At 41.3% G+C, this 17,016-nt stretch overlaps 1 protein-coding gene across 1 annotated transcript in view; it reads left to right on the top strand.

The window, feature by feature from the left end:
* Positions 1 to 550: 550 nt before the first annotated feature.
* The window catches only part of NOX3 (NADPH oxidase 3), a 58,071-nt gene continuing 41,605 nt past the window's right edge, over positions 551 to 17,016 (top strand). Inside the window, exons 1-6 of the mRNA XM_053592671.1 lie at positions 551 to 595; positions 1,224 to 1,319; positions 1,431 to 1,541; positions 2,952 to 3,036; positions 11,809 to 11,954; positions 14,847 to 15,028. Coding sequence (XP_053448646.1) covers positions 551 to 595; positions 1,224 to 1,319; positions 1,431 to 1,541; positions 2,952 to 3,036; positions 11,809 to 11,954; positions 14,847 to 15,028 — 665 coding nt within the window. The remainder of the gene's footprint in view (positions 596 to 1,223; positions 1,320 to 1,430; positions 1,542 to 2,951; positions 3,037 to 11,808; positions 11,955 to 14,846; positions 15,029 to 17,016) is intronic.

Below are 17,016 nucleotides of genomic sequence, written 5' to 3'. Positions count from 1 at the left end.
CAATTTTTTTCTTCCCCATCTTCTCAAAGACTATTTAATTCACATTTAATTAGCCCTCACTCTATGTCTTCTACATAGAGCTTTTTCGGAAGGGGTGAGGGGAAGGACGTAAAGAAGTAAAAATAAAGTAGACAAACCTTGAGAGCAAGTGCTTTGCTGTCTGCAGCCTTCAGCAGTTAGGTTATTTCTCAAATTTACATAAAGACTTATTATCATCTTGACTGCAATCATGTAGAAAATGAATTAAGTATAAAGTACATGAGGACAATTTAATAAAACCAGCTTCCTTTTATTATAAAATCTTTGAAGAAAGGAATCATCAGACAGAGACCTGCCTTGTATTTACCCAGGTCATGAGGCATGTCAGCTTGGTGATGTGCCTTTGGCAAGAAGTCCTTAATTAGAAATTCCTGGAGAGCTACTCCCAGTAGGTGCTTCCTAAGACAAAAAGATGAAATAATTTAGTACGGAAGCCCTTACTGAGGACTGAATACAGAAGCTAGTGAGTAAAAGGAATCATTTCCTGAGAGCAAAAGGGAGAAGTGTCAGGATGGGGTGCTGGATCTTGCACGAGGGTCTCACCATCATTTTAGTAGTAAGTATCATTTTTGTTTTTCAACTTTAAATATGTAGATTGAATAGTCTTTGATTTTTAGGATCACTTACATAGGAATGCTAAGTAGCTTGAAGTATTGCTCTCTAGTCAAAAGACCAAAACTTGTTAGAAAACATTCCCTTGCTATTATTTAATTCATCCTTATAGAATCAGGCAAAGTTGTTTTCCGATTGAGTTCATTTTTAATTATTTTTAAAGTCAAGGAGTTTGTTTTTGCATAATGTATGAATGTTTCCCTACATCAAATGAAGTCTTTGAATTAGACTATGAAATTAGGATCTTTCTAGAATACTCTGAGTTGTTTTTAAAGATTTCCTTCTTCTTGACACCATTGTCAAGCAATGTGCATTAAGAAGGTTTTGCCATTTCATTAAATTACTTGAAACTGAATTATATGCATTTAAAATCTTTTTAATAAAGTTAATTTCTTACCATTATGATCATTGTTAAAAACTCACCTGTGAAAAATAAATATATGGAGTAATTCTGATTAATATGTGGTATTGAGAAGTTCTTCCTTTTGCTGTAAAAGAAGAACCCCAGTGGTTCTGAGCAGAAGAAAAGGTTGAAGATAGCATTGATTGGTTCTCTTTCTGTCCTACTCCAGCTCCTATGGCTGGGAGTGAATTTGTATCTGTTTATTGACACATTCTGTTGGTATGAAGAGGAGGAATCTTTCTACTACACACGAGCTATCTTGGGTGTAAGTACAATTGGTATTTGAACATTATTGTTTCGGAAAACAAAATGCATTTTATTTCCCTGGCTTCCTTGTTTTCACTGCATCTTTTTTTGTGTCTTTACCTACGGACAGTCAGCCCTGGCTTGGGCACGAGCATCAGCACTGTGTCTGAATTTTAACTGCATGCTAATTCTACTGCCTATCAGCCGAAATCTTATTTCATTCATTAGAGGAACAAGTATTGTAAGTACTAAAATATTTGAAATAATCGTAGTTGTTGTGACTTCCTAATATAAGTGCCATTGAAAACAAAGAGATCCTTGACTATGGACATTCCCATACTCAGTTTTATGAACATCAGTAATCAGTCCATTTGATTTAACTTTTACCATAGACTTCTTATATGACATTGAACTCATTGCTTAATCCTTTCCTGATGCTTTGCTCCATAGAGAAGGAAACATTCTAACAGCTTGAACTACTACCATATGGAAAGAAGACTGATAAGCAATTGAGAAAAATGCCACTCGGGAACTATCTCTCTGAGTTCTTACCCCCAGAGAGCACAATCTCAGTATATAGATTTTAGTATGTAAATTTTAACACCTACATTTCTTAAATACAGTAGAACCTCTATAAATCCACCCCACGCGACTGTAACAAACAGGTCAACATACTGGCACATACATAGGGTGCATGTCCAGTCTGTGAGAATTAGGTCAACTCTCGCAAGCGGTCAATGTAGGGTGGGGGTGAGCTATGGAGTTTCTACTGTATATTAATTTCACTCTTTGGGGGTTTATACCCATACTTCCAGTTAATACAATAGCACACAGAAAATGAGACCTTCAATAAATTTTACCAGATAAAATAATTTATTACAAAGGCATACCTCATCTTATTTCTCTTCTCTTTACTGTATTTGCATATATTTCTTTTATTTTGCAAATTTAAGGTTTGTGGGAGACTTCTGTTGAGCAAGTTTATTGGCACCACGTCTCCAATGGTGTTCTTGCTTTGCTGTCATCTCCATGTCAGTATGCTTTAACAATAATTTTTTAAATGAAAATAGGTACTTTTTTAGACAGAATGCTATCGTGCATGTAATACACTGTGGTATAATGTAAACATAACTTTATACACACTGGAAAACCAAGAAATCGGTATGAGTCACTTTTTGCCCTGTTTGTTTTATTATGGTGGTCTGGAATCAAACCCACAGTATCTCTGAGAAGTACCTGTATAAATCACCATTGTGGTTTTATGAATATTTAGATATAGATACATAATGCTTTTTGCATAATGAGTAATTTAAAGACTACTTAAACTACACAGCTGAGGATGATGGCTATCACCTTTCATATTCTAAACAAAGAAGCTGTGTGAGGTGTGGATATTAGCAAGTTTATTTAGGAGTCTTGAGGTATAGCAGGTGTAGCCAGAAAATAACTTAATCAGTTTTGAGTTAAAATTTCAGCAAAGCAAGTAACCCTTTTGTTTTCCCAGTTTGACTGGCTGTCACTAACTTTTGTATCATGTAGCCTCACTTTAAGCAATTTAGAGGCAAAGCCTGAGTCCTAGTCTCTCAACTGTCATAATACTGTTATCATTGTGATATTTCCCTAAAGTAGGTTTTCTTGTTTGTTTCTCTAGTGCTGCAGAGGACCATGGAGGAGGCAATTAGACAAAAACCTCAAATTTCACAAGCTGGTTGCCTATGGGATAGCTGTTAATGCAAGTAAGTCCTTGTTAATTGCTTGGTGGATTTACTATCTCTAATGTTTAACTTTATAGTTTGGTTTTAACGCCACCTCTCCCCAAGCCTTACCTTTAGGTAAAAGAAATCTTTGCCCTTCATCTGGCCATGTAAACAAATGAACTTTAAAATTTCCAATGCATATTCATCCATGAGTTTTCTCCTATAAGATCTAAACATTTGTCAAACAGAAATTTTGTTTCTGTTTGAAATGACAAACAGTAAAATGTCATTTTTCACTTGTGTGTAGTTAAGCTTGTTGATAATGCCATGATAAATACCTGCTTGAAAAGTGAACATTTTGTTATTTAATATAATCCACAATGAAAATGAAATGGACCTATACTCAAAATCTCATTCATTGTCATAGGAAAGTTAATATCAAATGGTATCATAGGCATTAAAAAGGAAAAGAAATATCATGTGAACCAGGTTCTGAATAATACTGAACTTGAGAATATAAAAGGATCTTGAAAAGATAAGAAACCTTATGAGCATATAAAGTGTTGCTGTTATTATTATATTTATAATTCAAGAGGAAAGCACTCAAAATGAGTATCCAAGGCCAAGGTTAAACTATAGTGGGGGGGGGGAAGGAAAAGGAGCAATGATGAACTGGCTGGTGGTTTTGTTGGAAAACAAAGACATTAAAATAAAAGGCTATCTGAACAATAAGGAGTTATGATTCAGGATTGTTTCTCTCAAACTAATTTAACTATAAAATGTTCTCCTCATTTGTTTTTATCCTCTCATGCATAAGAAATAGTAGAGTAAAAGGAACACTCAAAACAAATGTGAATTTAATTAAGCAACAAGACATGACAGACGGTGCCCAAGTGCCAATTAACACAACTTTGGGTGTGCAGTGAGACAGGTGGGGAAGGTTCTCCCAGTGATCGTCTTCGGTGCCAGATTAAACCAACCCCAGAAGAGCATGGAAAAAGGTCTTTGTGGTTTGTTAAGAAATAGGGGTAAAAAGACATCATGTCCTAGAAGGGGGGGGGAGCAGGGAACAGTGAAGTGATGGAAGGCAAAGAACAAGATGACTTAATCTTTGTCTTCAGGGGTCCAGATAGGGCTGGATGTGCACAGCTGCAATACTCTTTGATGAATGGGTGAATGCATGAAGAAATAAGTACTCAGGGAACCAGCTCTCAGCTCAGAAATGGAAATTTCTCCAGACCTTGGGGATGATACTAAATATAAATGAAGGTCCCCTCAGGGTACTGAGTCCCCCATCCTTGCTATGTCCAAGCAGAGAGGCCACCTTGCTCCTTGGGAGGCTCATCGAGAAGAAATTCATGAAATCTTTAGGATTCCTTTAAAATGTTAAGTATGCTGAATTCCTGCATCACACAGGAAAATGGCAATAAAATGCTATCATCATCCCACAACTTTAAGGCAGAATTAGACTCCTGGAGAAAGTTAGAAGGACATTATAAAGAAAGGGAGATAAGAACACCAAAATGTATCAGAAAGGGATAAAGAAGAATAAAGCAAAATTGTTATGAAATGTTTTCTCCTTAAACCTTGAGAATATTTCTTCATATGTGATCATATATCCGTGGTATACTGTGTTAGTAATGTATATTGAATGTCTCCCATGCCCAGGACACCCCAAGAACAGCTATAATGTTCTGAAACTAGCGTGGTCGGTGTTGTTTTGGGAATGGAGTATAATTTAGCATGGGGCAGCAGTTGGCTAAAAGCAGATGGCCGACCCCTGCTACTGACCGGTGTGTGATCTCAGATAAGTTCCTCAAGCCCCTTCCTCTGTCGAAGTAAAAGAACAGTAAGACAATCTCCATGAGACGTGCAGATTAGCGTCAGGACTGGACACAGTTGGGAATTTGCAGAATGCAAGGTCTTTCTCTTGGTGCTACTGCAAATAAGATCCAATCTAAGCTGCTCAGAGTGTGCCCTGCTGCAGGCGTCCCATCTCCCGCCACACCTCCCCAGCTCTTTCCCCTTGGGCTGCTCGAGCTCCTGAGAGTTCCTGAGCATTCTGTCCCTTGCCTGAAATGCTCTCACTCTCCCTCATCATGCTCACAGAGTGGGGCATCCCTGTCATCCTGCTCACAGGGTGGGACACTGCTGTATCCAGGACTCCCCACCTGCTCCAGCCCCAAACTCCCACCTCCCAACCCCCAACTCAGCTGCCCCTCTGACAGGTCTAATGTCACACTTCCTACCACACAGTGAAATTCCTCAGACTCTGGTCAACTCCGGGGCTAAGACTGTGTCCTTCACATCCGGGCTATTCTGGTCCCTGACACATAAAGGAGCCTAACAAATTTGGTCAGACCTGAGGGTGGGTAGGCGTTGGCAGCAGGCAAGAGAGGGTGAGGGAAGTCCTGGGAAAGGACCAGACTCAGCACTTGAGCAGTTTGGGGTGGTCCCAACAGTGTGGGGAGGGAAGGGATTGAAAGGATGTCAGTCGCCCAAGGTCATAAATCCACATTCAGCCACAACGAAAGAAAACAGGGTGTATTCCCCCCACTTCCCTCACATGTCCCCGAAGAAAATCAAGTATTCTTCCAGCCCCTTGCCTCCTGAACCCCTACTGCTCTGCCAGGCCCCCCAACATCACCTGGGCCTCCCCGCAGGGCACCTCCAGGGCAACCCGCGCTGTGCTGCTGTCTCCACTCCGCGCAGAGGCAGGAGGAGGGAAGGAGCGCTCAGCTTCTCCCAAACCCTGACAAAGCAATTATTACATTTTACATGAGTGAAGCAATGTGCCTGGCAACTGCGCTTTCAGGGGAGACAAAAATGCTCAGCCTGTTCCACAGACACAGCTTCGCGGTTCACAGTTTGTCCTTCTGGTGTATTCACTTGGGAGCAGCAGAGAAGGTCCCTGCCTTCGTTTTATTAGCATTGCCCATTATGCTGCATTTCAAATCGCCGCCTGGCTTAATAGAGGTGTGTAACCTTGGAGGAAGCGCACCCACATGGAAGTGTGTGTGCCAGCCTCTAATTTCTCATCCGTTCCCCTGTAAGTCGCACTGCAGGCTTTAATTGGTCAACTCATTAAAGGATGTAATTAGGAACAGTGGAAGTAGGCTAGGGAGGGGGAGGGGGAGGGAAGAGACAAAACAATGGTGTCCCTAATCAAGGACATCATGGGAGATGCGGTGAAGGGAGGCTGCTGCTTCTGCCTTCCTGTTCACCCCCCTGTGATAAGAGCTGCCAGGCCAGTCTTCGGCCACTAAAAAATCATTTTCAGGGACCTATAACCCCACTGGAATGAAAATCATAGTTTCACAGCCTCTCCGTTCTTATAATGTGGATCTTTCTAAATCCTTTGCTCCACAGTAGACTTTGAAGATCCTCCCAACTGTAAAGTAGTACTTTGAGCCTGAGCTTCCATCAAAGGGTGCTATAAATAGTGACCTAGGCAGCGCTCTCGCGGAATTTGGCAGCTTATGTCCAAGTTCTACGGATATACAATTACCCCCATCGCAGCTTCTGACAAGTTTCTAAAAACACCAATAAACATAACAAGGTCAAGATGAGAGGAGCGAGGACAGAATGAGGATATTGAGAAAATGAAGATTTGGAGACCTCAGGGTTGAGAATAGCACCAAAGGCACAGACCCTGCTGCTCCCCAACCCCTAGGGAATTGCTATGGACCAGTTCTGCCCGAGGCACTGTGAGCTCCAGGGAGCCGCCGTCTCCACTCCGGTCTAACAGGATTTAATGGGATTTACAAAGGCGTGGCCACACGCACTGGTGCCAAAGTCAACGAGTCCTCCTACAGGAATCAGACCACAAATTTCAAAGTTTTTGGCCAAATTATGGCTGCAGAATCAAGCCAGGATCTGTCCCTGGGTCCATGTTTCTAAAGGCTGTTTAATTAGGAGGTGACTAACTCCGGGTGACTGTTATCAGTGACAGGCAGGCAGAAAGACAACAAGAACTGACCACCCTTCCAAGATTCCCCTCAATTATGCTTCCTTTGATCTCCTGAGAAATAAAACGAAAGAAAGAAAGAAGGAAAAGGGACTTTCTCAGGGCAACTGGCTCTAATTATAGCCTGTATGATTTTTTTGTTCACTTTTCAATGAAATCTCTTTATTTGAACTCAGAAGTTCACACACCAATTAAATGTATGTGTGCAGTGCTTTCAAAATTGCTGCTCTCTTAAAAGTGCTTTGAGGAGAACGTTAAACTGTAGAAAGGTCCAGTTGTAGCTCCTTGTAGCCTGGCACAATCAGGTGGCTTATGGAAATGGGTACTTTGGGCTCCTCCAAGGGCACAGCCGTGTCTGTGGAAAGTCCACAGGAGCCCCGAGTACTCCCCAGCATGGCAGATGGCACTGGATTTACCCCAAGACTGAAAAGCCCATTTAAGCTACTGTTGACTTTGAAAACATGTTACAATAAGTTTCATGTTTGCATTGCTTCCATTTGGTCTACAAATCCCTTTTAGATAATAAATGTTCCCAGTTAACTTCAGAGGAGGACAAAGGGAGCTGAGATAGCGGTAGTTGCATCCAACCTACCCATTTCGCAGATGAGAAAACAGACTGAAAGAAGTAACTGATGGTCAGTTTCTGCTACATGATAATGCTACGTAATCTAATAACATGAATGATATTGATGACAGAAAAATCCAACTGCATCACTATCTTATCACATAACTGTAGCAATTGTCACTGTAACATAGACATTATGGTCCCTCATGTTTTAAAAAATTAAAACATATAGGGGCGGCGCCTGTGGCTCAGTCGGTGGGGTGCCGGCCCCATATACCGAGGGTGGCGGGTTCAAACCCAGCCCCGGCCAAACTGCAACAAAAAAATAGCCGGGCATTGTGGTGGGCGCCTGTAGTCCCAGCTACTCGGGAGGCTGAGGCAGGAGAATTGCCTAAGCCCAGGAATTGGAGGTTTCTGTGAGCTGTGTGACGCCACAGAACTCTACCGAGGGCGATAAAGTGAAACTCTGTCTCTACAAAAAAAAAACAAAAAAATTAAAACATATAAAGGAAAAACAATATGATGTCTAAAAAAGAACAAAAACACTATCTCCCCTGCAATCTATCAAATCCCAACAGTCCTGAATTTAGTAGCTGCTGTATCTTTAGTTTCCAGCTGAGATCACGTAAAATTAGGACCAGAGCTAAGAGGAAAATAAAATGTTTCGACAAACAAAATGGGCATAAGCAGTTTTCTCTCTGAGAATTGCTGAGATAAATAAAATATTCCACTTTTTATCTTCTGCCTCATGAAAAGAAAACAAAATGGAGGAAGCTGGAGCAAAGGAATATTTAAGACATGAAGTTTAAAGCATGTGAAAAATGCTGGAGAGAATAGTTTTCAACACATTCCCCCAGGAGCTACCGCTTGAAAAGCGTCTTGGGTTTTCTTATACTACTTCATTATGTTATGGGAGACCTGGCAATAAGAACAAAAAAACAGTTCAATATCTTCGTTCACTCAGTCAACACACTTAAATTTAGTTTAAAAGTGTCAAATTCTCATGTGGAAGTCAATCTAATAGAAACCAGATTGTGATCAACAACTCATTACACGGGAGGAGAATGTTATAAAATAGGGAATGATATAAAAGAGAATTTTTCCTGCATTCTCTTTCTGTCATACGTGGATGATACAATGGTAAGCAAGGCATTTAATTGAGTCGGAAGCTCAGTCTCTGTTCCTGTAAATTGGGAACAGCTCCATTCCTAGGCATAAGACAAGAAGGAGAAAAGATGTAGCAGAGAGATGAGGGTTCAGGGGTGCAGTGTAGGAGGGGCACTTACGCCAGCCCGCGGTGAGGACCCCAAATGTCAAGATCAGTCAAAGCCTTAGGAATAGTCGGACTCTAGATCAAAGACACAACTGAACCCATTTAAAGAGGCTTATCTAAGCCCTCAGGAGAAACTAGTTTTAAGTAAACAGTAAGGTGCAATAATCACTGATTAGTCAAAAGAAGCAATACACATTAAAAGGCAAAAGATGTGGCATCACAGTCACGTGGACAGGGTTTAATCCCACCTCCACCATTAAGGGACTAAATTCCTGAACTCTTTGAATACTGGTCTGTACAATGGGAATGAGACTAACACCTGCGGGTTCAATCAGAGGATATCCTACAGCATTTATAACAGTGCCTGGTGTTTAGTAAGCCTTGGAGATACGTTAGCTCTGAGAAGTATTACCTGTTTGTAAAGGCTTTGAGATAATTATCAGAAAACAGAAATTACTGCACAGTGTTTGCATTCAACTTAGCAAGTAGCTCCCGTTTTACACGGAGCGCGTTGGGAAAGAAGGCTGCTTGTGTTCTGAGACTGAACAGGGCAGCCCCTTTGTAGATGTGACGGCTGTATGCAGACCAGGTTACTAAAGGGGAAATACACCACCACCTCTTGGGTGCTAACCACACTGAACCCATAGAAGGCGGAAAACATCACAGATGCAGAAACACTACCATGAGCTTTGCCTTCTTTGGTGCACCTCAACCAAAAGGGTATTTGACTTGATTTTCAACTTAAAGGCTGAAGAAAAGTGTGTGAGTATATATGGCTACACATCAGCAGAGCACACTCCCACAGGGTGCATCTGCAGATTGATTCCTGACCCTTTGTTTACCCCGCTGCCTCTCTGCAGTCTCACTCTCACTTAGCAATTAATTATTAAATACTAACCGGTGCTAAGCAATGTGCCAGGTGCCGAGGTTTCGAGATGAATGAAGTCCATCCTTGAGCCACGTCCACGGGGGAATACAGGTGCAAATGAATACCTGTAGCAATCACAAAAAACAACTTCTGAACTGGGTCATAAAGTATGTGTAGATCTTCACAGAAAAGGGAACGATGGAGGGAACTCGGGCAATAGAGAAAAGAAGCTGAACAGAAGATGAACCGCAGCGACCAGGATGATGCCAATATTCTTAGAAGTTTCTGCTGTTCCTAGGCCCCTTCCTTCATGCCTCAACCCACAACGTACAGTTATGGGGATCCCATAACTTGCCCTCAGCTCATATAGACTGAACAATGGAGTAGCCCCTGGTATTCGTGTGGGCACAGGGAAAAAAGGATATCGACTGGGAAATCATTTGTATCTTGGACAATGAATCTTCATTTTACACTTGAATCTGATCCGAGGGGTGGGTATCACCTAGACACCCAGCCAGAGGCCCACTTGCAGGAAAAGCATCTGTAATGTCATTGTCTGGATGTTGTGACTGCTGGCATCCCAACAGAGGTCACAAGACACGAAAGAGGAGCATCACACACAGACTCCTCAGACCAGAAGATGCTGTGCTCCTGAGCTTGTTCTCCTCATGTAGAATTTAGACATCACCAGAATTAGGAAGCTCCCTTTACTTCTTAAGAACATCTAGAGCAGTGGTTCTCAACCTTCCTAATGCCACGACCCTTCAAGACAGTTCCTGTGGGTCACAACCCACAGGTTGAGAACCTCTGATCTAGATGGCATGTTTAGCTCTGTAAATACTGGCTTATGTCAATCCACCAGCAAAAACACATGCAAAGATATGTGTTTATGTGTATGTGTAGGGTATGTAGACATATATAATGGTTCTCCCTTATCTGTGGGGGACACTTCCCGAGACCCCCAGTGGACACCTGCAAATGTGGGTAGTACTAACCTGATGTCTGCCAATGAGAACATAATTCCATTCATGTCTTCCACCCATAAATTTAATCCTTTCCCCTCATGACTAAGCACTGATCAAACACCGTGGCTGTAACTTTTGCAGTTTGAGGTGCGACAGCAATACTATCACCAATTTCTTTTTCTTCCTTCACAATTTCACAGATAGAAAATTGCTTCTTACTATAGATCTTAGCAACCTCACTGTACCATTTTTTCCCTTTCATTATTAAGTTGAAAACTTTCACCTTTTCACTAAAAGAAAGTACCTGATGACTTTTCTTTGGCATATCCAAATTGCCAGCTTCACTACTCTTGAGCTTTGAAGCCATTATTAAGTAAAATAAGGGTTACTTGAACACAAATACTGGGATACCATGATCACCCAGGTGGCTACTGAGTGACTCATGGGTGGGTAGCAAAGACTGTCCAAAAAGGGATGAGTCACACTCCTGGGTGGAGCAGAGTAGGGCGGCACAACATTTTATCACACTGCTCAGGAAAGCATGCAATTTAAAACTTATAAATTGTTTACATCTGGAGTTTTCCATTTAACGTGAATATTTTCAGACTGAAGTTGACTGCACAAAACTAAAATGACAGAAAGTAAAACCACGGAAGGGGAACTACTAAATACTAAGATGTGTAAAAAAATACACCGTCTAAAAGCAAACACAAACAACATATCCCCTGGTATCTATCATGGGATCATATACATATAGATCAACACGTATGATGCAGAGTAGTTTGGAATAATACTTTCTGACTTCTTAGGAAGTTCAATATCGATATAAAATTTCTTTAGTTAAGAATTATCTCTCATATATAATTACGCTGTGATATCACAACACGGCATTATTCAACTTCCAGAATAATTGTTATTTTAACATTAAACTATGACGAATTGAGATTTACCTCACTTCTTAATATAATTTAAAAGAATCTGGAGAATCACGCAGTATCTTCAGAAATACTTCAGAAATACCCGCTCCATTCAAGATGCACAAATAAATCACTTTTCCTTGGCGTTGACAAAAACCACCTCAGAGAAAGTTGAGCACAGAGACATTGTACTTTTGAGTGACTACAAAGAGAGAAATTTACAGGTGCGTGTCCGGTGTGTCTCCTCCTCATCTAGCCATCCACATCGTGGCACATGTGTTGAACTTGGAGCACTACCACGCGAGCCAGGCAGAGGGAGCCGAGGGGCTTGTGGCTGCACTTTCCAAACTCGGCAACGCCCTGAATGAGACCTACCTCAACCCCGTTCGGACCTTCCACACTGTGAGTTCTCGCAGGCTAAGTAGTGTCTCGTCTGAGATAGCCTTCCTTTTCTGATACTTCTAGGAGGAACACAGCACAGTAGAACCTCCATCGTTGACCACCTCCCTACACAAGTTGACCTAATTTTCATAGACCAGACATGTGCCACGTGGACGTGTCAGTACAGCAGGCCTCTTCCTTCCATTGACCACCTCCATGTATTGACCAGTTGGTTACAGTCCCCTGGGGGATCAACTTATAGAGGTTCTACTGTATTTCCAAAACTTTTAATAAGGGGCGGCGCCTGTGGCTCAGTCGGTAAGGCGCCGGCCCCATATGCCGAGGGTGGCGGGTTCAAACCCAGCCCCGGCCAAACTGCAACAAAAAATAAAAATAGCCGGGCGTTGTGGCAGGCGCCTATAGTCCCAGCTACTCGGGAGGCTGAGGCAAGAGAATCGCTTAAGCCCAGGAGTTGGAGGTTGCTGTGAGCTGTGTGAGGCCACGGCACTCTACCGAGGGCCATAAAGTGAGACTCCGTCTCTACAAAAAAAAAAAAAAAAAAAACTTTTAATAAAAGAGCTGAAGAGAAAAACTCTCTGCCTAATGTTAACAACAATTTCACATTTTTTAATGTTTTTTTCTAGCATGAATGTTGCTGAGAGCAAGGAGAAAAATATGTGCCACGCAATTAATTTATAGCAAATATATATGTGTGTGTGTGTGTATTTGAGAAGTGCGGTAACCTGTTAAAACTCTAATATTTTAAAATGTTAGCGGCAGGTCGTGATGCCAGGCTCAGAAGGAACATGAAGCACCATCTCAGGGAATACACATCGGATGTCTTCATTTTCAATTTGCAAATTGTTTTCTGGATCTCTTCTCCAATCCCTCATGCTTTGGCACCTGTGTGAATAGCTGGCTTGCCAAATCCGATGCTGGGCAAAGCAGCTAATTTCATAATGAGACTTGCATGGCTAGTGACATCATTAATGCTAATTACCTGTGTGCGCAGAGTGGCGGCAGCTGTGGGAAACAAAAAGAAAATCAAAAAGGGAGCCACAGCAATCCACACCAAGACGAGACCTTCCCCTTCCTCAGTCCACCCCTACCTCCGTCTTCGCTGTTGATCAAAACCCTTTTCCATGTATTACCACCTTGGAATGTGTGTCCAGCATGGTGGCCAGGTTACAAAACTTGTATTGTCTAAGAAAACCTCAAGGCACCACCCCCCAGGGATGGAAATCCCTGCCTCGTTATCTGGCCGACATCTTAAGTCACCATTTTGCCCTATCTAGCCTTATTTGAAGGATAAAAATTCAAAGTCTGTGTCAGGAGAAATTCTTCCAGGTCAAGTCCCCTAATTATCCTAGCATGATTTTCAATATCAGGCCGTTGCTCAAGTCGATCTACCTTTTCTTAGCTGACAGCAATTAGAAACACAAATTTCACAGTTATAAATCAGAACGACAGCTGTCCTCGGTGTGTGGGAATGCCTTGGGTGCCACTGAGGTGAGTCACAGCATTTATCTGTGTACCTACTGGGGTTAACGCTTTCCCCTGAGGTGGCTCTGGAAAATTCATTTCTATAACACCCCACAATAAACCTCAACATTTTGAATAACTAATAAATGGTATTTATTAAAAATACTTTTAAAGCAATTGAACAAGATAATTAAGCCTCTCTCAATATAGTAATTTCAAAATTTTAGAAGCAATATACTATGTGCGTACTAATTAAGCGCGAGCAGCCCTCTAATTTGGGGTATTTAGAGAGAGATTGAGTATTAGTAACACAAAGTGTACATTGTAGACTATTCTAGAGATGCAGGGGATTGGCTTCAGAGGATATATCACAACTCAAGCCAGTCTGTAAAGGTGTCTTAAGAGCAGAGATGTAGGGATTCACTTTATTAAGCAAAGAAGAATGATTTAAAATTAGCACATCATGTGATGTAAATGCATTCCTAAAATGCCTGAGTGTACTTGAAAAATAATCTTTTTTTAAATGTTTGAGACCTGTCCCTTCCAATTTTATTCCACATTTTGCTCTATGGAAAAAAAAACAATAAGCAAGGAAGAAGTCCCTGTCCAGATTTCCTCCAGATCTCAAAGCAACCCAAATTAATGAGGTTTTACTGACAAAAGATACAGTCTGAGTTTATTGAGCTTATCGCTGTCTCAAGGATAGTAACACAATGTATGAATATTAATGACTTGGCAAGAATGTGGGAAACTCACAATAAAAAAAAATGCTTTGCGATTCACATGTTGAGAGGCTGTTTAACTGTCCTTCACTTACAGGACAGAGTGCTGGCTTTTTAGCAGTGTCCGCCAGATAAGAAGAGCAGTCTCTTTACTGACCACCCAGCTTCCCCACACCTTATTCTCAGCCCCGCTGAGATGGTGCAAAAGAAATGCAAGTCATGGTCCTTCCAATTAAAAACCAAGTGCAAAGAATAACCACCAGGGGACAGAGTGTGCAGCTGCTTTATCAGGAATGTCCCCCAAGGACTTCTCAAAAAATGTGCTTATTAATGTTCAAATGCAATTAAGAGTGACGGTCCATAGATTCATTTTAAAAATTAAAAACTTAAAACTCAGATTTATTTCACCATATTTTATCTTTAAATGCTCTTGTCATATAATAACTAGGATATGAAAGTTGGCTTATACAAATAAAAAAATGTAATCACTAAAATAGCAGTTTATGGAATTTGAGCAAAGCAAATGTAAGATGATAGAAGAGGAAGTGGGAAGCTCTCACTTCTAGAGTGGTCCCTAACCCTCGTTGAGGCTCATATGCTTCTGAGTAAAACATTTTTAATGGCTGCCCACTTGGACTCTCAAGTATTGATCCCTCAAATGGAAAAATGCACTAAGATATTAATGTCATGGTGTTCTTTTTTTTTTTAGAACACAATCACCGAGTTGTTGAGAACAACAGCAGGCATCACTGGCCTAGTAATTTCTCTGGCTTTAATCTTGATCATGACATCGTCAACTGAGTTCATCAGACGGGTCTCCTATGAGCTGTTCTGGTATACCCACCACGTTTTCATCATCTTCTTCATCGGTCTGGCTATCCATGGGGCAGGGTAAGCCCATCCTGTGCTAACCATGTGAGATTTTTATCTCTGCGAATCTCCAAATAATCTTAGAAAGCCCTTCTGATGAAGGACCCTGACCTGCACGGCTGAGGGACACACATAATATGGGAAAATTACATTGACTGTGCCAGACGCTTTTTTTAGAAACACTGAAAATAAGCTGCATAGGTGATGAAATATTATATTTATTTTTCCTGGCTGACACTGTTCGTTGAGTCATGACATGTTTAGAAGATTCAAGAATTCTAATGAATGCTGGATGACAGTAGATCTATGTTTCATTTGGTACCTGCTTCCACAGTTCAGTTTATGTGGGATTAGTCAGGATATATATTTTTTGACACCCCAGATTTCACCTCTGCTTAACCAAAACCATCAGCTGGCAAATCCAGTGTGCAGGAAAGGACGGTGAGATGAGATGAGATGAGCTGCCTGATGTGGGCTAGATCCAACCCTGCCGTTAGGAATCAGAGTGGCCATGAGAAGCCCATGAAGTCCCCCAGGCCTGAGTTTCCTCCTCGGACCCCTAAGAGTCCTGTTCGCTTAGATGCCGTCACACTGGCTCTGGCATCCACACCTGCCGGAGACTGTTCAGCTCCTCATCGGGAAGCCAGAGCAGCGCCTGCAGTATCCGAGCATGCGCAAGGTGCTCAGCCTCAGATAGGAAGTTTTCAGTTCTTTAAAGATGAATAAATGGCCTTGGACTAATTCATCAACTTCTCTCTATGAACTAGCTTGTCCCTTTTCATTATTTCAGAAATAGATGCCTTTTTCTCCATTTTACAATTGTCCAAGCCCATTCAAAATGGCATGATTGTTTTGACCCCAACAACAGTCCTGTCGACAGAGAAGGTGCTGCTGTTCTCACGCATAAAGGGGAAGTGGACGTTCAGAGCGTGAAGTGAAGCACTCAGGGTCGGATGATGAGTAAATAGCAGAGTCAGACCTAGGACGCTAGACTTCATCAAACCTTTACTCTTTTTTTTAAATATATCTTTTGATATATTCCATTTTATGTTGAATATTAGGGGTACACATGCTTTCTTTACATGTTGGTTTTGTACCAATTGAATCAAAGTCACAAGTGTGTACTGTACCCAGTAGGTGTGAATTTACCCATTCCCTTCTGTTCCCTCCCCTAACTTGGTTTTCATTGAGATTTATTTCCATCTGTGCGCTTAAGTGTTGATCAATTAGTTCCAATTTGATATTGAGCACATGGGTTTGTTTCTCCCTTCTTGTGATGTTTCACTTAGAAGAATGGTTTCCAGTTCTGTTCAAGTTGTCACAAAAGATACTAGATTACCACAATTTTTATGGCTGAGTAGGACTCCAGGGTATACACATGCCACATTTTATCAATCCATTCATGTATTGGTGGCCACTTGGGTTGTTTCCGCATCTTTGCAATTTTGAATTGTGCTGCCATAAATTTGAATGCAACATTTGAATGCGGGTGTCCTTTTTATAAAATGATATTTTTTCCTTTGGGTATATACCCTGCAGTGGGATTGCTGGATCAAATAGTAGGTGTACTTTAAGTTCTTTGAGGTATCTCCGTGCAATTTTTCGTAGAGGTTGCACTCGTTGGCAATCCCACCAACAGTATAAAAGAATTCATTTCTCTCCACCTGCAGGCCAGCATCTGTTGTTGGGGGACTTTTTAATATGAGCAGTTCTCATTGGAGTTAGGTGGTATCTCATTGTGGTTTGATTTGCATTTTCTGATGACTAGAGACGTTGAGCATTCCCTCATAAGTTTATTGGCCATAGTACATCTTCTTTAAAGTTTCTGTTCGTATCTTGTCCACTTTTTAATGGGTTTGTTTGCTTGTTTCTTGCTAATTTGCTTGGGTTCTCTATAGATTCTGGTTACACTCCTTTATCAGATGTATAGCTTATGAATGTCAAACCTTTACTCTTAACAAAAGTGACGCAAAGAACAGGTCTTCACTTTTGTGAAAAGCTTCTCCTCA

This window comes from Nycticebus coucang, chromosome 5 (assembly GCF_027406575.1).
Source record: "Nycticebus coucang isolate mNycCou1 chromosome 5, mNycCou1.pri, whole genome shotgun sequence".
In the NCBI taxonomy this organism is placed as follows: domain Eukaryota; kingdom Metazoa; phylum Chordata; class Mammalia; order Primates; family Lorisidae; genus Nycticebus; species Nycticebus coucang.
The sequence above is the reverse complement of the archived record's forward strand: the minus strand, read 5'-3'. Positions and strand labels throughout refer to the sequence as shown.